Source organism: Plectropomus leopardus, chromosome 16 (genome assembly GCF_026936395.1).
Source record: "Plectropomus leopardus strain MGB_pleo_1.0 chromosome 16, ASM2693639v1, whole genome shotgun sequence".
In the NCBI taxonomy this organism is placed as follows: Eukaryota; Metazoa; Chordata; class Actinopteri; order Perciformes; family Serranidae; genus Plectropomus; species Plectropomus leopardus.
The window spans coordinates 21,570,235-21,590,686 of record NC_142191.1 but is presented as its reverse complement, the minus strand read 5'-3'; the positions used below and the strand labels follow the sequence as shown (position 1 = coordinate 21,590,686).

General features: G+C 39.4%; 1 protein-coding gene across 1 annotated transcript; it reads right to left on the bottom strand.

Annotated features, from left to right (window-relative positions):
- On the bottom strand, positions 1 to 19,901 carry tfap2d (transcription factor AP-2 delta (activating enhancer binding protein 2 delta)). Its single transcript, XM_042504074.2, has 8 exons — positions 18,837 to 19,901; positions 17,667 to 18,185; positions 13,912 to 13,972; positions 7,888 to 8,053; positions 4,773 to 4,891; positions 4,511 to 4,652; positions 3,319 to 3,432; positions 1 to 1,388 (listed from the first exon to the last, which is right to left on the bottom strand). The coding sequence occupies exons 1-8, from the start codon at positions 19,266 to 19,268 to the stop codon at positions 1,172 to 1,174; spliced, it is 1,770 nt and encodes a 589-aa protein (XP_042360008.2). The 5' UTR covers positions 19,269 to 19,901; the 3' UTR covers positions 1 to 1,171.
- Between the last annotated feature and the right edge of the window lie 551 nt (positions 19,902 to 20,452).

Below are 20,452 nucleotides of genomic sequence, written 5' to 3'. Positions count from 1 at the left end.
TAGTAGAACACGTAGCAACTGTCTTTATTGAACACCAGCATTTTAGAAGGTAGGGATTTAACATATATATAGTTGAAAGCCTACAAGAAAAGTAATTTAAATATTTATATATATCTTTACAAATGTTCATGAGCGAGTCAGAGTCAGCTTGTGTCGGCTAAACTTGCGATCTGGGGAGTGTACAAAGATAGACATGCACAGGGAAGAGGGACGACGGCAACCGCAAGAGTCACCATTTACAAAATGGCTGAGTTGGACCCTTTTCTCTCTTTCTCTCTCTCTCTCTCTCTCTCTCTCTCTCTGCATCTCTCCCACACACACATACACAAAAATACACAACAGTGTGGCTTTCCCCAGGCAGCGACGTCAGTCTCACATCCAGCCAACATGGTTAAACACACTGTTTTCTATGGCACTGATTGTATGGTGTAAAAATTAAGTAAGTCTGCTTGGTGGGGGTTCAAGTGCTCTCACAAGTATAGGTGTATGTGTGTGAGTGTGTGCATGTATAAGGGTTGGGGTTGGGGTACTTTTTTAGATTTTTTTTAATAAAAAATTGGCCAAAAATATAAGGAGAAGGACATAATTTCAATTTAGTTGACTGAGGCTTTAAGCAATATTAGAAGTTTGTTTGGTATGACTGAGATTTATCTTGATATTTTAATTCAAAATACATTAAATGAAGCTTCAGAGGGAAAAAAATGTTCCAGTTTTTGTAATATTGCAGAAAATCTACACCTGAATTAGCTGGATTGGGGTCAAATTGCCCAAAACTTGTGTGTGTGATGTGCGCATGTCCATGTTTACTTCCTTTTTCAGATTTGATAAATAAACAAACGTCTTGGATGAGTCACAGCTGTCTCCATGGCGAGGCTCCTCTTAGCCATGACACACACACACATACACATACGTACGTACGTACACGCTCACACACCTAAACAGAATGTTTCACGCGCAGATCAAATGTCTTGTTTGGGACACTTCTGGTTAGTGTTACATTTCAACATAAGATAAATAAATAACAATAAATATGAATTGTCCCAAAGAAGACTCATTAATGCACAGGAGTTAACAAATCCTTTCTGAGAGTGCATTCATACACGCATACACACACACACACACACACTCCTAAATGCAGCGCTCCAAGGCACGGGGACCGTGTGGGTGTGGGCTACTCAGTCTTTTCTGTTTTCCCGTCTTTGCTCTGGGGCTCGGCTGTTTTCCGGAGCTGCGTCTTTTCCGAGCTGTTGTTAATCTGTTGGTCGGTGGGTCCGCTTGTCTTCCCGCTTGAGTTTTTGTCCAGGTAGTTGAGCATCTCACTCAGGACCGTCTGGAAGGTGCTGAGAGCTGCGCAGACCGCCGGCGTGCCAAACCCGTGAGTGATCAGACTGTTAGGGAGGCAGAGACAACCATCAGAACGGTGACAAACCTTTGTTTCATTCAGGTGCAAAAAGAAGAAAGAAATGAGTGGTAGAGTTTGGGTTTGTAAGGCAGACTGGCTTACTGAAGTAGTGCAGATTTCGTTTTCTTTCCTCACATTGCTCACCTGCCGAGAGAATCTCTCCTTTCCCTGCATTATGGAGCTTCTAATCCTCCTAAAAGAGTGTCTTTAGTCGGGCTAACTCCTGTCAGAGCAGAGTTTTAATGTTCTGTGATGTTCTAAATGCTGTTTCAACCCTCTTTCTACAATAATTTAGGAAGAAACACTGAATAATACAACTGCTTTAGCAAATTCTAGGCCTGAATATTGTCATTTTTACACATCCATTAGTCATTCAGCATAAAACTAGCAACCACTGAAAATCGTGTTTAAGTAATTTTTCCAGCAAAATGACTAAATATTCCCTCATTCTACCTTCTCATTTGTGAGGATTTGCTGTTTTTCTTTGTCTAATGTGATTGTAAACTGTATTTTTAGGTTTAGAACTTTTGATCAGACAAAACAAGACATTTGAATACTTCATTTTTGGGCTTTTAGAAATCGTGATGTGCATTTTTCTGACATTTTATAGACTAAATAGTGAATCCAGAAAAGTAATCCCTCTTTGCAGCAGCATACTATCACACAACATACAGTGGCTGTTTGGGTCTTCAAAATCCGATGTAGTGGAGGGTATAAGCAGGTACACTAGGTATACCTCTTTGTCTGCCTCTTTGTATTACACCCACCCATCAACCACAAAAACATAAGAATGTCTCAGAGAGAATATCCACTTCCTCCTCAGTAACCTACCCATCAACCGAGTACACCCACCACATCATTTACCACTACAGCACTGCATGAAGGCATTTAAAATGATCAACAGTCAGTTCTATTTTAATTTTATAAAACAAGATTTACCATACCTTTTTAATTTATTTCTTTTTCATTTTCTGAAAGTACTATAAAACAAAGTTTATCCCACAATTTTTGGGGGACATTCAATAAAATCAAACATAAATAAAGATGGTGAAGTTTACATGGAGAGCTTAAGTAAGTGAAAGAACATTGTACAAATGAACTATTTGTTTCAGCGTAAAAAAATTAGTGTCCTCACTTCCTTGAATTTTCAAGTTGACAATTTAAAAAGACAAATTGAATCATAACAAAATCACCTCAACTTGTCTTATAATTTAGTCAACTTAAAATGTATGAGTCTTAGTTATCTTAGTGGTTTATTTATGTTGATTTCTTACTAGCTCTCGTTTTTGTGATGACAAAGATATATAGATAAGACAGTAATATTAAAATTTTGGGGGGGTTTGGCTGGGGCACTGAACATGCTAGGTCCAGGACTGATAACAACAGAGAATATCTGAGGTAAGATGGCCATAAAATAGGGTTTTAGAATCAGTTTTATAATATGATACTGGTTTGTCCACCCTGTAAAATCCTCAGGCAGGTTCTCGCAGAGCTAAATGTCAGGTCACCTCTCAGCTCAGACCTTTAAGCTGCCAGAAGGATGCTGCTGTTCAATCTGTCAACCGAATTCACATCTTATTTCTCTGCCCGGCGCTCTGCAGTACATCTCCCTTTGGAGGTTTGACAAAACTGTGTATATTCTGCGACGGATGACGCCATAGATGTGACATTTCTGCTAACAAGCCGCCGTTCCCTCCTCCTCTGTCATTTGTGCCAAATAACAAACTGCACTAACAAACTGCACAGCTGCATCGTTGGAAAATGGCAAAGCGGTCAGAGCCAAAACAGAGAGCAGCCGGGCTCTGCAAGAAAACTGTCTGCACTCGGTAGTTTCAATTGGTTAGAGTGACTCCAGATTGGAGACATTGTTAAAAAAATTGTCTGTTAGCTCTCTGTAAAGAGCATGTGTGTGTTACCTGAAGTGTGTGAGGTGTCTCTGGATGTCCAGGTCCAGGATGGGGGTCGGTCTGGAGGAGCCCAGAGGAGAGCGATCTTGGCTCAATAAGTCCTGGAACTCCTTACAGATTTGCCTGGTGGACAGAAGGAGGGAGGGAATGAGGGTTTACCATCTGTCTCCAACACAACCGTCGCAATTTGGGTCTTTTTTTTTCTCTCTCTCTCCTTGCACCCATCCTCATCATTTTTGGATCAACCTACACATAAATTCCTCCCAAGAAACAATTGAAGGGCATGCAGGAGTGAGACAAGCTCAATGTCAATCCAAAAATGAGCAAAACACTTGACACACAACATGACACCAAAAAAGTCTTGGTTTTCAGCATTTGTCCACGTTGTCTTTTTGTATTTTATTCAGTGTGGAAACCAGTGTTTGGATGACTTTATCAGGGAAAGAAAATCCAACTTAGCTGGAAAAGAGTGGGAGCTGTTTTCCCTCAGCACACCCAGCACTCAATGTGCAATAGTCAGATATACTGTAAATGGAGCTTATACTGTTATATAAACAAAGTTTTTAAGTAAAATATTTTTTTTTATCTAAATTCAAATGCAGTAGATGCTCTATGCATGAAAAGAGTGTGTGGTTGAGAGTGGGAGGCTGTCCTGTCTCACAGCAACACCTTTTCCCTACTATGCATGAAGTTTATAGTCTTATATAATCTTTTTGTTGACCAAGTCATCCCTAAACCTTTATTACATTTTCTTTGCTGTCTTTACTCTCACATAGCCAATACAAACACACATTTTGTTGTTGTTTAACATGTTGGTTAAAGCATGTTTCTTAACAAGACATTCCCCCAAGATGAGCAGTGGGGTGAAGTTAGGAATTGGGACTGAAATTAGGACTGTGAAGTGGCTGTAAATGTGATCACAAGGAGTTAAGTGAGAGCAAAATCAAAATCAAATTGGATTTAAAATCAGTTTCTCGACCCAACTAAAGTTTAATGTGATTTTCACCTAAACTTATACACCTATAGACATATTCAAACATCATTCTGGACGTTTTGAGCTTTTTAAATCTCTGAAAAACAGGAGAATTTCAGAATGAAAGACTCTGTATCTTGTAGAGATGCTACAAGAAAAGCTCTGATCCGTTTCAGTGTGTCTGTGCTATTTTATTCATGTGCGTATGAGTATTTTTTGTATTCTCACTTTGTAGCCAGGACCATTTTCTTGCGCGCGCTGGTCTCTTTTGGCTCACTGTGCTGCCTCGCCAAATGTTCCCCCACTGCCTTACTGGGAAACTCTGTCTCGCAGGTGTAGCCAAAGTCCCTCGCCAGGTGGAGCGCCTCACCTGAGCACGAAAGCAAGGAAAAGACTGATGAAACAAGCGCTAAAAGGATAAATAAGAAAACAAAAATGCAGAAATTTTTGTCAAAGTTTTTGGAAAGTATTTTGGACAAACATCGCTTACCTTCCACCAGGGAGGTGAGCAGTGTGACGTTGGCAGCTTTCCTTCGTCCTGCGGGCAGGTTGAGGCCTAGACGGTCTAATTTCTCACGAAGACACCGGCCTCCGTTCTTGGACTTTGCTCTGTGGAAAAGTCAATTTATTTATTTTTTATATCACACATTTCACATCATCACACTATAACATGTTATAAGACACAAAAACTTGGATAACATATCATCATCGTCACTGATGTTTTCCATCGAAATTAAAACAAAATACAAAAAAATAATAAAAATCTGACATCATTATTCTACAAATCACCATGTGTTTAATTAAGTCTTGAAAGTAAGGCGTAAGGATGGAAGAATATAGATTAGCTTTGATTTGACAAAGGCATGAAATTAGGCATAATATCAAAGAGTTTAAAATTAAAACACGTCAACTTGCTACATACTAAATACGCTTTTGTTATGCGTAGATATGGCTACATGTCCCCTTGAGTTTCCTCTGTCATGGTTTGAGCATTTGTCACTTTCTATACTACAAGTAAGAAGTTCTATTTTGGAAACCAGAGGACCAGTGGTCCCTGTCATTTCTTTATCTTTTTATGTGAAATTTTAAAACCATATGCGCTTACTTCCATAGATCCTTTTGGGATATTTTGATTGAAATTACTGAGGGATTTCTATCATTCTGTAACAAACTAGTGTCCAAACAAACAGAGGCACCTGCACAGTGAAACTTCAGTTAAACTTCTAAACAGTGAGTGTGATTTTTGGTACATGTGAAAACACATTCATGTTTTCATCTGTTAGAGTAAATGTCTGTGTTGTTGTTGCTATTTATTCTATTGCAGACGAGGATCAACACCTCTATTTGCACTTTTTTTTTTTTTTTTTTTACTTTGTTGATGCCTCATCTTGTAGGACCAGCCATATTCTCTCTCCTCTCCCCCCCCCCCTTCCCTTTCTCTGCGCCTCATCAATAATACAGTGCTGGCAACTCTTGCTTTCCTCTGGTTCCTCTGATCCTGGCATGCTTTGGCCTGGTCTCGCCTCCCTCTGGCTCCCTGGGCATGGCGGCACGTGCAGCCCCGGCCCTCGTTCGCCTACAATAGTCTTTGTGGGCGCTACTGTATATGCTCTGTTTCATCTGAGGGCTACAAAGACTCAGGCAGTGCTCTCCAATGTTCACCAGCCAGATTCATGCTTTAAAAAACTGTGTTTTCACTTTTAAAATCCCTCTCTGTCACACTCTTCTCTTCAATAATATTTTGTTAGGAGATATACAAGGGGAGGACAAAATAACAGGATCATTTTCTTTTTTAATTCAAATATAATCCAAAAAAAACAGCCCTGCAGTAAATCCACATTGGCCGCGACTTTGTCTACAAGTTGTTGATTTGTGAGGCTAAATTTGACTCTGTTGTATTGTTTTTCACACTTTCACTTATACACTTACATAATTTTATTGTTATATAACCCTGCTGATCAATGGTTTGAAAGTTTTGTCTTCTACAAGCATTGGCATAGATTTCAAGGGTGATGCAGGGGCCCTTTTCAGGCAGAGGACCCCTAAACCCTCAATTCCAAATTTGCCCCTTTCCATATTAAATCAAAACCAACAGCCTTGCCTACATGTTTTTTGTCAAATAATTGAGTGACCGGTAGATTTTTAGGGAGAAACTTTAGGTCTAACTAGAGCTCTGGAAATAATCTGGCGATTTGATACGTATCACGATACAGGGACAGTTCAATATATTGCAATATATTGAGATACTGTAAACAAGGTGATGTTATCTGATTTTTATATTCAAATCTAATATAGGAAAATTATCAAAGTATAAACAACACACCATCATGTGCATAAAATCTGCGTAAAAAGTTGACTTTTTTATTCAGGCAGAACAGTGGGATCTGCTTCTGTATTTATCATATTCCTGGCAACATGCCAGCAAAATGTTGTTATGTTGGAGTGGAAGTAGGGCTGCACAGTGAATTTATATTATTATTGAAGTTGCAGTATAGCCAAGTGTAATGTCTGAATTGCAGGAGCTACACAATTTTTGATAAAGGTAAAATCTGTCAGAGCATTGTGGTGCTACAAAGATGGTCTATTCCAGATGTCGTGGGAACATGTTTGTTTGGTACACATCCTAGCAAAAAATCACATCACTATCATTTTTATATATTTTTTTTTCAGTGAAAATGAAATTCTAAAATGACCATTCCCACTCAAATCATGACACATATCCATTGGTATAGTGGTAGTACATAAATTCTGTGTACAGCTATTCAATGACAAAAAGGCATTGATTGACTGAGTTGATGAGGTGGGTTCACTAACAGGTAGATGGGTCGGTTACAGAAGAAGAAGTGGACATAGTCTCCTATATATTCCAATGGCCTTTTGGCTGATGAAGAAAAAAAAAAGAAAAAGAAAGTGGGTATACCCTGTACACCTGCATATACATGTCTATCAGTCAAAATAATCACAATGTGACTTTTTTTTTTTTTTTTTGTGCATATTGTGCCAGCCAAAGTTGAGTCAAATAGCCAAAGATAGGTTACAACGCTAAAGGATCTTGTCAGGGGGTTTAAAAACAACAAACATAAACTCAGCCACAAACATTTTTTCTGTATTGATTAAAATATATATATATATGTATATATATAAATAAATATATATATATATATGTGTATATATATATATATATATATATATATGTATATATATATATATATATATATATATATATATATATATATATATATAATATTTTTGAGAATTGAGACAGTATCCCAAAACGTAATGTTGTGATACTAAATTACATCACAAATTTTTGGACACCTCTAGGTCTAAGTTCCTCTAAATTGTCAACAACTATAGTTTTTGCAGGTGCAATGGTTCTACATGGAGCCATAATGCTGCAATAAGATGAGATGAAATGTAAACATTTACTATGTCAGCACTGCAGAACTAAAAGAACTAAAGGACTAAGCCAAATTGCTTGAATCACTGTAGTAACATTTAAGTCCCATTGAGACATCTAGATTAGATTTCACTTGCAATGAACCCTTGTTTTGCAGCAGTGTGTGGTCAGATTTCTGACCTTGTGTGTGTGTTTTTGTACTGACCTGCGCAGTATGCCACCCAGTAGGGAGGCATTGAGGCACTCTGGTGGGGACAGTCTTCTTTTCACCTCGGCAATGGTGACTTTGTACTTTGAGGTGGAGCTAAGCAGTGAAAGGCGGCCCGGTACCGAGCAGAACAGATCTGTAGGATTCACCACACACGTCCCCCCTGCACACAAATTCAACACAGGTGTTTACAATAAGGTTCAGTGTGGATGAACAGCAGTACCACAAAGAACAGTTAACAAGATCCAGGGTTAATATAGTCCAGCGCAACCCATATCGCACATGGTTCCCAATCAGGGTTTCTGGGGTGGATATCTGGTGATTTTGGAGCATTTATTTTGGCGACTGCCATATCCAGGAGGCTCCTGTGATCAGTAACTTTGGGTTAAAGTAGAATTCCAAGTGGAATAAAAGAATGCAGATACTATTCTGGAATGTGCGGCTCCAGCCACTTCACTTTTGTAGCAAATGAAATACTTAAATCTTCAGATTTTAGCTGCTGTTTATGGCTGTGCATTGTGTATAAATATGGAGGCAGTTAGTGCATCGAGAGAAGTTTGATGTTTCAATGCCAACGTGGTGGAAGTGAACATCCAGTATACCTGGATCTTTGTTGTTGGTAAATTGTTTTTACCCTTAATCAGTTGAATCGGTATTACTAAATAAGTGCAGAGATGTTATTGGCATTATTCAGCTAAATATTTATAAAAAGCTAATAATAATGCTGGCTTCAAAATTTCGCTGAAACATTCAAGTTTCTGTCTACACAAGGGTTGCCCAAAAATACAACAAACATTATGATTTGTGCCAAATGTGCCAAAAAATGGGTCAACATTCCTGTTAAATGATGTTTTGACCTATCATTAGACGCCGCAGTAGTACACACAAGTACAACAGGTTCAAAGTACATTTCACTGTTAATTTATTAAAGTGAATGCTAAACAAATGTAGCAAAAGGTTTCAGATCTGATGGATTGCTCCATGGTCCTTTCCTTAATGGTTCCACTGTTGTGCTGCGTTATTTCAGCTTCATGTTGGTCTGTTTGTTGACACAAAGCATCATTAGAGAACAATTTTGCCAATTATGTATTCACTCGTACATGAGCTGAAACACAACAGTGTTTGTATGTTATAATAACACACAGCCAGTTATCCAGCACAGCTACATGTCAGCCTTCACAACAGCAAACCGAAGGGACCGCAGATTTACTGTTGCATGAAAAACCTGTGTACTTCTTAAGATAAGCTATTTAAAATCATATTATGATCATAATTTGAAAAAAAAGAAAGAAATAAGGATAAAAATGGATTTTTGTCTTACTACAAAAAAGGTGGCATTTTGGAGATAGGTGGTTATATAGGACAACTACAAAGATAATAATAGGTTGCATCTTTAATTTGTGTAAACAGAAATGTGGACTGTGTAACAATTTTAAGAAATATATATAAATAGTAAGTTTGACAATTAAATAATAAAATAATACAACCGTAACCACTGTTTCATTGATGTTGAGTGCATGACAACAACCATTTAAATTTCTGTTCCTTTAATATACTTACAGAATCATTGCAAAATACTAGTCTTGCATGATCTACATAATAATAATAATAGAATTAAGTTGACTATATTTGCAGATTAGTTTTAACGCACAAAATATTAAAGTCTTGCTTGATATACATAATAATATCATGCAAAAAAAACACTTCATTTTTTAAAAGTTTTTTTTTTTTTTTACAGCAAAGGAGGATATATTAGAAAAATAGAAAAGGAGAATAAGAAGAAAAAGAAAAAGAATGTATTTTACTCAGTTGAAGAGCTAGACAAGGAGTGAATGTATGCAATGTGAAAAGTGCTCCTTTGTTTCTCTCTCATTTTGTTATGAATTCTGCATAACTGAGAGTATGCTGTATTTACAAAAGTAACAGCTCTTTTCTCTGTTTTTGTGTAGGTGTTTTCAGTTCCATAGTGAATGTATCCAATTAAAATAAATTCTGACCTTGAAAAGCCTCGACTCATAGTCAAAAAAAGGAACTAATGCATCATAGCATAAATGTGTCCTCAAGCCTGAGGAGGAGGGTGGCTTTAGCTATGTATAACTTGTATAACTACTTCTTATTTTTAAGAATCACATATCAGGAAAAGATACGAGTAATAAAATAACAACATATATGAGCAAAGATACAGTCTCCTGTCTGAGTGCAATAATGTGTCAGTGCAGCCAGTGTGCAGTATTTACAGTGAGTGAAAATGTCCAAGTCCAAAAATGCTCATCACTGAAGCTTTCCTACTTGTGTGATATCAAAACTAATTGATTAGACTTGATATTTTCATATAAAATATCTTTTGTCATTTGCAGTATGTTAATCCACATTTTTGTTTACACTGCTTCAAATACTTGCCTCAACACAAATTAAGGATGCAGCCTATTTTGATCTTTACACATGAAATGTCCATGTCCACAATGTCACCTTTTCAAGAGCTAAGAAAAACAACCGTGTTTTCAGCTTTGTGATGATACATTTTTCAGTCAATCTAATGCATTTTAAATGGCTTGTGTATCTTAAAAAGTAGAATTGTTTTGACGGAACAAATAAGTCCTTTAGTTTATCTGACAAAAAAAGACCAAAAAAACCCCCATGTTTTTTTCAGTGGAAGTCTGACTTGTTCACAGCCTTTATATCCTTGTACACTTTTCACAGTTACAGCTGTACACATAATATATGTTTAAATATTATTTTAATCAAAACTTAAACCAGAAAAGATTGTGACTATAAATGCACACTCATTGCATAAAAACACATAGGACGAAGTATCTCCAATCTGGACAGATCAATGTGTTTTGCTCAGCACTTCATCAGACTCTTTCCCAGTAGTTAAATATTAGATTTTCTCTATGTACATATTCTGCTTCAGCTCAATATTTGTCTGTATATAAGACAAATCTGCTGAAATCTACAACAAAACCTCTCTCTAATCACCTTCCACCAACCACTGCGTTGATTTCATTGTGTACTGGAGGCTCCTGAATGTGTGAATAAATGATTGTGGTTGTGATAGTGAAGGCTCTTTCACATTATTAATTGCATCTGAATCAGTGTTGCTGGCTCCTCCTGGAATATATCGACCGCTCTGAGTAGGCCTATTATTATTAAACTTTCACTTGAACTAACGTCCCAAGCAACTGAAACGCAAGGTTTCTGTCTGATGTACTGTAGGCTATATTCTATTATTCATCTGCCTCATTATCAAATCTAACAGCAGGGTGTGTCGCTTTGTTATTAGGGCCGTGCTGGATATGATGGAATGAAGAAAAGGATGCCATTTAGGCCGCATAGAACAACGCTGCAGGCGAAGATTGGATGCGCACGCCAATCTTTTTCAGGGCAATGTGGACAATTTGGCCACCGACTCAGTTTCATATATGAGCAACCTATATTTTTGCTCTAAGAATCTATTATTCACAATCAGCAGAAATGTGCCAGTTTCGTCAAATTTCTGTGGCCTTGGGAAGCCAGTTAGACCTGCAGCTTCAAAAGCATGTCACCCAGGTTCAGCACCATGGACAGCGGCTCCCACCTTTCATTTCAGCACCTGGACAGCGACTCGTGCCCACAGTACAACTGTGACATCATAATGGTGTGCTAACAAAAGCCTGTTGTACTCCAACGGGCAGCACTTTGTACCAGGCAGTATGGGACTTGTATTTCACTCCGGCTGTCAAAAATGGACGCTTGCAGGTCGAGGGAATCGATTGATACTATTGGTTCAGCTTGAACTCATGTGTGTGTGCGCGCGCGTGTGTGTGTGCGTGTGTGGGGTGCGCGCGTGTGAAGTCCGGCTCGTGTGTGTGTGTGTGTGTGTGTGTGTCTATATGTGACACAAACCCTGCAGACCTGTCTGTCAGACTCACGCGCTCTGACAGGGGCGCGCGTCTCTGAAAGCCGCGGGTTCACATCATATTAATTCCCCTAAAAATGTTTTGATTCAAAGTAGTTTGTATTTTATGTTGCCAAGGGCAATCGAAAAGAGCTATTGCCGGTAGTGCAGTCAGTGGAGCGCGCGGGCCCAGAGGCGATAACGGTATTTAAGCAACGGAGAGTAGCCTCGGGCTGCGGCGCGAGCGGCGGGCGGGATCACACGCGGAATCAAGCGCCTTTTACGAGTTTGCCACGAAAATTAAAGAAAAAGAGACACGGGCCAAATGTCATTCTCCTCATATTTTAACAACAATGTTTATAGCTCCTAAAAAAAGCCCGCCAATGTCTTGACAGAAAAGAGGGAGGCGCGTGCACGGACTGTAGTGGCGGGGGCGCGCGCCTGACAGATCAGCTTGATCTGTGAGGCTGCTGTTAGAGCTGAACTGGAAAAGGGATAGCAGGGTGATTAAAAACACAGACGACTCCTCCTAAGTAGGATCCGCGTTTCTTGAGTGATTTTCTTTTGAAAAAGGTTATGTGAATATTCATGCCGCCAAAGCCGCAGTCAGAAAGAACAACATTAATATGATCTCGGCTGAATCCGGGGCCCCGCTCGGCATTAGCATATCAAAGCGTCCGCCCGAGGCGAGAGAAGCTATCGATACGGGAGCGGGAGGTAAAGCAAAGATTATTGGTTGTGATGGTTGCAGCGGCTGAGCTCAGGGCCAAATTCGGCGCACCATTAACCGAAAGTGATAGCGAAGGGATTCCCGCGTCAATCCGAGAGAAAAGCCCCAACACCTAGGCAGAGCTGATGAAAAATTAAACCCGAGACACAGCCTTCCTTCTCTCTGTATGGAAAACTACACATAGTCCCGCCTAAGAAAAAAACACAGGCTTTGATGGACCTAAAGCAGATCCACAGCGTGTTAAAACCCAGACTCTTGAGGAAATTGGCTGGCCTCATATGTGTTGATGCAGGCCGAAACCACATCCACATCTTCCCCCTCAAGAGTCAACCTGAGCCGCAGCCTTTAAAGGCTGGGATTAATTCCACTGCTTCTGATTAAACATACAAGAAACAGCAATTACTGCACTCGAGAAACATAAATATTCCTGTGATATGGTTTACATTACAGCCCACAGATAAATACATAAGAGAAAAATAATAATAAAATAAAAAAGTATTTGCCCAGAAGCAATCAAATGGGCACTTAGCTGCTAAAACATTAGACCATAGATTGCCTATTTAGTTTCAAGTATTTTTAATAGCCTATATGAACGTTATTTTGTGTTTGCATAATAGAATGAAATTGAACTTATTAATTTACAATAGACAGAGCCTATTATTTTTATGCGATTAGAGTGTTAAAATAAGCCTATAGCTTTTTAAAATATAAATTATAGTCTTATTATTATTAGTCTGTAAAATTGTTTTTTTATATAGGCTATAATTTCGAATAAAAAAAGTTGTATATATAACAAGGCTTTCCCTTGTAATAGTATGCGTAATTTCCTATTTAATTGTATTACAGGTGACAGATAAGATCATCAATAGCAGTGTTTGGGGATTATTTCGAATTTATGATCTTGAAACAAGCATGAATATTACATTAAAATAGTGTGTTTATTGAATGGAAACAAAGTTGTCGGTCTACATTTAAAATGTAGTCTAGAGGTTTGACTTCAAACAGGAAGTGTTATACGTCAAATGCATATTTGAGTCCGAACTATAGTAGGTATATATCATCAAATCGCTCCCATATTAATTCATGACTTTGTTGACATTTTAATTTCCTGGGGAAAAAAAAAACAAATAAAACAAAGAAAAAAGAAAGTGGTAAAAAAGAAAGGCCGTATGTGTTGAGTGACAGTCCATTTCATACTGTAAATAGGAAGCAGCGTCTGTGCGCGTGTACAGTATGTTAGTGTTTAAATAGGCGAGAAAACGGGGCCGTTCCTGCTGTAACATGTTGACAGCAGACAAGAGAGCAGTGTTCCGCCTGTTTGTCTGTCTGCTCGCTGTCTTGTCGTGTCGAGCCGTGAGTTGTTCACGGCCTCCGGTATACAACAATAGAGAGAGAAAATAAACGGGGGCCTTACCTCTCCGGATGACGCCCCCTTGGCCGTTCAGCACGAGCCCACACTGCGCTTCCACGGAGCCCTGCGGAGACACGCACTCATTAGGACGAGCAGGCAGGTGAAATCACTTCACCCAGATTTTTTTTCCCTTTTACTGCTGAGGCACAGTTTACTAAGCTGTCAGGCTGCAGGAACACTTGAAATTAATGACGTTGCTTTCGTTTTTCTGGGGTGCTGTGATGCTTTGAAGGACATCCATTTACCATCATAATCGTCTCTAAAATATAGGCTACAGAGAGAAATTAAACTAAGACCATAAAGTGAATGCATTTGCAAATAAAGACAACAGTATATTGGAACATACACTGACTGATAATAGTAGCATTATTGCTGGTGTAGAGCATCCTGGGGTTCCTACTAAGAGTGTAATATGAGACTTTCACAGACCGATAATGGTCTGAGAAAATATCACGGTGTTTCTGTATCATGGTATAACATCATTATTATTGTTATTATTATTATTATTATTATTATTATTATTATTGTTATTATTATTATTATCAGTTTCAGAGACCCTGAAAGGAATGAAAACCGATATTTTGTTTTTATTATAACTGACACATTTTTTCAAATTTAAAGTAATACAAGAAGTCTCCTATATGAAAATAAATAAAATAAAAGTGACATTCTTTAAAATAAGCCTTATAGGCAACAGAGAGAAATTAAACTACAAGATCATGAAATCAATGCATCTACAAATAATCTGCATATTGAAATATAGTATACATTAACTGACATTAGTAGCATCCTTGCTGATCTGGAGCAAAATGGTATGAGACACAGTACGATAAACGTCTCAGAAAAAAATTGTGTTGTCACTGTATTGCAGTATAACAGAATTATCAATATTGCAATCAGTTTGAGTGACCCTTAAAGGAATAAAAAGTTAAGTTTTTTGGGGTTTAAAGGTTTGACTATTACAATTGAAAACAATATTTCAAAATAAAAGCATTTATAAAAAGTCTCCCTTTTTAAAAATCAACCAAAAGTGAGATTTTTCTGTCCAGTTGCATTTTTTTCAGTACCGTAAAACAAACATGATAACCATGAATTTTCATACCACTTATATCTTGAAGCTGAAACCATATGGCTGCAACCCTAGTTCCTACCTCTTCATTCAATTCATTCAATTCTAGTTTCTTAGAATTTGCCTTGTGTCCTTTTAAAATGCATCAATTCTGACTAAATGTCATGCTGTTAAATTTTAATAATTTTAGAAGCAATCAGTTATGGAAGTTAGAATTACACAAGAAAAACATTATATAAAAAATAGGCCTCAAGAGTGTGTAGCAGAATTAGTAAGTAACTCAGGTGTAATCATCTTATGACCCCTCACATGTATCTTGTGACCCCTTTGATGGGACCCCGACCCTTAGGTTGGGAACCACTGCATACATATAACTTAGATTACAGTAAAGTTTGCCAATAAGAGCTCAAACAGTTCACCTTCCAGCTCCCAAACACTGGCCCTGTTGCACGCCCTTTGAACAATATTCTGGTGGTGGAAGCCTTTTTGTTAGAAAGTGTACGTCACTTAGCAGGCTTTGAGTAAAATTGAGGGCACAGTAAAAATAAAGGATGCATCTCACGGCTCGCCCAGAAACGAGCTTAATTTGAAAGGCTTCAGGCGATAAGCGAGGACAGCACAGCTCGTCCAGACTGAGCAATGAGCACAAGTGTCCAGAGTTTGTTTTCAGCCACCAACCTGTTGGGGATCACTCACACAACAAGCAGTCTTATATGGGGACCTGTATGTATGGAAACCTGTTACCGCCGCCATTTTGGTCCAGATCACACTCGCGTGCTATCAACAATGTCATCAAAAAAGGAGAACACGCGCTTTTTATTCAGAAAACACTTAATCCCCCGTGCGAGCCTCGAGGCCCTGGCCCACGCAGAAGCCCTGATTAAAATAAAGTAGGAGAAAAGGAGCTTGTTGTAGTTCTTTCTTAACCAGCTCCTGCTCTGTTTCTTTTCTTCTATTCCGAAGCTAAAGTGATTATAAAATCAATATACAAAACGCAGAGGTCTTGCATGAATTAGCTTAGTGACGGGAGAAAGGTGTGGCAGCTGCTTTTGTTCAGCATGAAAATCTCTTTAACGCGCTCAAAGATGCGACCGGGCTGCACGAGACCATAGGCGCATCTGTTCCCGTTCATACATCCGCCTCGCGCGAGCTCAGGTTCACGAGCCGTTTCTTTCTTTTTCTCAATAAAGGGTCAAACCTGCGCTCTTTTCAAGTGCCAGCAGCTTGAGAAAATATAGTATTAGCTTTAACAAAGATGAGAGCTTATAGCTTTGAAAAATAAAATAAAATAAAATATAGGCAACGTGACTCACTGACACTATTAATTTTAGCATTTTAACAACAAGTTTTATAGGTTACAATAAATAGTATATTGTCACTATTACGGAATTCACTTAATTAAATTACACGCAACAAACGCTTAAAAATACGTTAAAGAGCAATAAAAATCATATTTAAAAAATAATGCAGACGCAACTATAATTTGCTGCAATGGGACAGTTAATGTTATTTTAATTTAATTTAATTTAACACATACCCAGGCTATACTTCCACATTTGAATAAAATAATATCATTAAAAGAAAACTGAACCAAAATTTATAAAAGATAATAAATGTTGATTATTAATCGCTAAAGTAATACCTCTGCTATTGTTTTTATAGATACTGTTTAAACACTATAAACATTAGGATACTTGCAGCGTATTTAGCGTAATGACATCTAAAATCTGTCAATAAAAGCGTCTCATTATCGAGCTGAACTTGAGTGGAGATGGTAAATAGTTAACGTGACTGAAATTATGTGTCGCTGCGTTAAATTGTGTTTAACCAGAGACGTGTTTTTAAGCAGCTCAGATGTCGCTGCATAAGTAACAAAGTTGATTGACGTTAAGTCGGTAATTGGATAAACTACGGTGCTTTATGGCGCTCGAGCCGGGCATTGTGCCCTGAACCCCGATCCGTTAATCCGCCCTTTACCGGAGAATAGAGCAACCAGCGGCTTTTCTTTGCCTCAGCAGACAGCCGGACACACACACACACACACACACACACACACACACACACACACACACACACACACACACACACAAGCACCGTGCGAATCCCGTTTTTCATCTCGACCATTTCTTTACATCGAAAAGAATTATGTAAAATATGGGTCACGTGTGTTTCTGGGAAAATAAAAGGGCGGATTTCACAATAGGATTGTATAGACTGCCAGTCAATTAACCTTTTAGAAACAGGCCCGGCTTTCAGGGCGCCGAGTGGACTTGACATTTACTTAGCCTGTTGTACAGTCACGTTTGGTTTGGCAACAAAATTATCTCAAGATGATATTCCAATATAATTTACTCCAAAGTAGGACAGAGTCAGTGGGCATAACCTACAGGCCAAGTGTAGCAGAGCCCTGTCAGTGTCATAGACAACAAACAGATGAAGCAGACAGGCAGACAGACAGACATCTGGCGCTGTCTTTCTGTTCAATATTTTTGGAATTGCTGTGTTACAATAGGGGGGAGGAGGGGGGGTTCAATAGTAGGCCAGTGGGGCAAGGATGGGCCTTGTTGCAGCTATAAGGGTCTGTTTTAGTATCATTAGGGAGCAGTTTTAATAAACAAGAAGGAGAATAAAGGGGGTGCTAAAAGGGCCTTGAGGTGATGGAGACAGTGAGTGAAGGGGCCGCCGGTACCTGCAGGTCGTCCGACGCGGATGAAGGGAGCCCCAGGCCGGCGGCGGGCAGCAGCCTCTGGTCCGGGTGATGCATACCGACGCCGTAGGCCTGGGAGCCGTGTGACGTCATCAGCGACAGGTCATGGCGCCGGTAAGCGTCGAGGCAGCCGAGCTCGCGCCGCTGCTGCTCGTCCAGGCAGGAGGACTTGAGGGCCGAGCGCGCATTGTGCAGGTTGATGAAGTCTGCGGGCTCTCCATGGTGGATCTGCTGGTAGTACTGGCCCGAGTGCAGCGAGTTGAGCCCGTAGGCCTCCGGGGCCACGGCCGGGTGGGAGTGCTGGAACTCGTAGTGGAAGGACTGGTGGTGGAGGGGCGTGTACTGGTGGTTGGCCGAGAAATAGGGCGAGGCGAACTCCGTCCCCGCCGGCGCCGGGTAGGTGAGCGGGGAAGAGGAGGAGTAGGCGACCGAGGAGTTGGCCACGGATTCCAGGCAGCCGAGCTGCATGAGCCGGTAGCTGTTTGATCCGTCGTGACGTATCTACAAGATAATAAAGAGACGGGGAAATATATGAGCCGTGTCATTTAGCATCAGCCGGTGTCTCCTCTCTCTGCCTCCCAAACACACTCAAAAACACAACTCACACTCAAAGCGTTTTTTTCCTCCACACTTTAAACCACCTGAAGGAGATGTCATTTCCACACGCCCGGGAGGGGAACGAACGCACGGCAACAGGAGCCATCGGTATTTTTTCCCTCCCTTTGGCATGCCTGTCACTCTCCTTGCAGCGTTTTAAAAGGCGTGCTGTTATATATTATTATTATTACCGAGCTGCTGGCAAATTTACTGTCCCAGCCCTCTCGCTCAGTCTGGATGGGAGGTAAGCAGAGTGAGACACAGCGGAGTGTTCCGCCCTAAAATGTTCTAATCACACAGTTACCGGCTCACACACGAGCCTCATTTGCTTCCACACACTAATAAAAAGCCCCGTTTTTACCGGCAGCTGCACTGAGATGCACGACACATCTCTCCTTCCATGCATATTATTTTTTATCCATGCGTAATGATAGCTTAAATTCCAGTTAGATACTTTATTCAGGCTTGAGATGTCTCCTAACCAAACAACATTAATTCTACAAAGCTTCTGTAATTTCATAAATTAAAAGATGTTAAGTAAATATATCAGCCTACCTCTGCGTCGTGGACAAGTCCGGGGAAGGTCGCTGACATTGTGCTTTCTCCAAAGTAACCCGTTTTTTTTCTCCGTTCTCCGGCCCGATCGAATAATAATAAAAATGCGTTAAAATCCTCAAAAAGCGAGAGAAATGGAAAAGTCCCCCCTCGCGCGCTCTCGGTAACGGCAGAAAGCTGGCGGAACGCGAGCGTCTCCCCTCTGCACGGACGGGGCTGGCTCACGGATTTTGTACTTGCAGGGTATTTCTCGGCTGATGTCGTAGGTCCCTTGGTAATATAGAAGTTTTGAAAATTAAGCATCAGCACTGAGGAATGGGAGGACAATAGACGGAGCGGAGCATCCCAGGAGACAAGGAATAAATATTGTATCTTCGCCTTAATAAGGAACCAAGTGCTTCTTTCAACATTTTCTACGCTTTTTGTGGACATTTTCCTTTTTGACCCGTTTGTATTTTCACAAGGTCTTCTACTCGCTTTCGTCGTGTTATTTTTTATTCACACCGGCTAAATTGTATTTACAAAAAATGTACGGATTTTCAACGGAAATGTAAGTTTGCTTTGAAATATTATGACGATAATTTCGACAATTATCACCGGAATAAAGCAGTATTTCTTTTAGTTTCTAGAACAAGCTCGCAATGAATTTAGTTAGCTTCGAAGAGAAATTTCATTTGGAAACGGGGTGTTTTCGATGCATGCCTCACATGAATTTTGATTATTACACTTTTTAAGCATTTGCGGTTATTTCGTATTTCGATATGAGACAATCACGTGTGCACACATTTTTCTCATTTGATGTAACCAAAATGGGATCGATAAGATATAATAATTTTGCGAGTTTTTGAATCAAAATCGTTTTCTAAAACATATTTCAGTTATAGCAGTTATTGTGACTCAAGTTGTGTGCTTGTTTATGTGCTAAATTAAATCAGTAACGTTGAACATTTTTTTCTTTTTTACATATTTTTAGTCATGCATGGAAAACATCTTTTAATGAACATTATTTATTTTTATTTATTATTTTTTTTTATTGGGCGAGGGGGGTTACTATGAGCGTTGCATTTGTGAAGAACGGACAGAAGCACGAGACCATTTCTCTTTTCAAATCAGCATTGTGTGTGTATGTGTGACCAGAGGCGCGTGCGTGATTGAATGGAAGAATGGACGATAGCGAGTGCTGCTATTATTATTATTATTACTATTATTATTATTATTGCCGAATATTATTTGTGTTTTCGTAATATCATTATTATCTGTATTGTTTTCATTATTATTATTATTATTATCATGTTATTATTATTATTATTATTAGCATTATATTTGAACTGACAGATCAGACCTGGGAGTATTTTTTCGGTCAGTCGGTCAGCCTCGTGACCCGTTTCTCTCTCTCTCTTCCTCTCTCTCGCTCTCTCTCTCTCTCCTTCTCTTTGTGCCTTTCTCCTCGTGCTGTAACTCACCTGAGCACGCGCCCTCGGGGTGGTCCTGCTCAGCTGAACGGAGCCGTTGTGCTGTTGTAGAGATGATGGAGGAGTTTTTTTGTGTGTCGATATTTATTTGAAAAGGCTTTTGGAAAAAAATAATCAGCAAGCTCTAATCAGGAGAAATAGCTT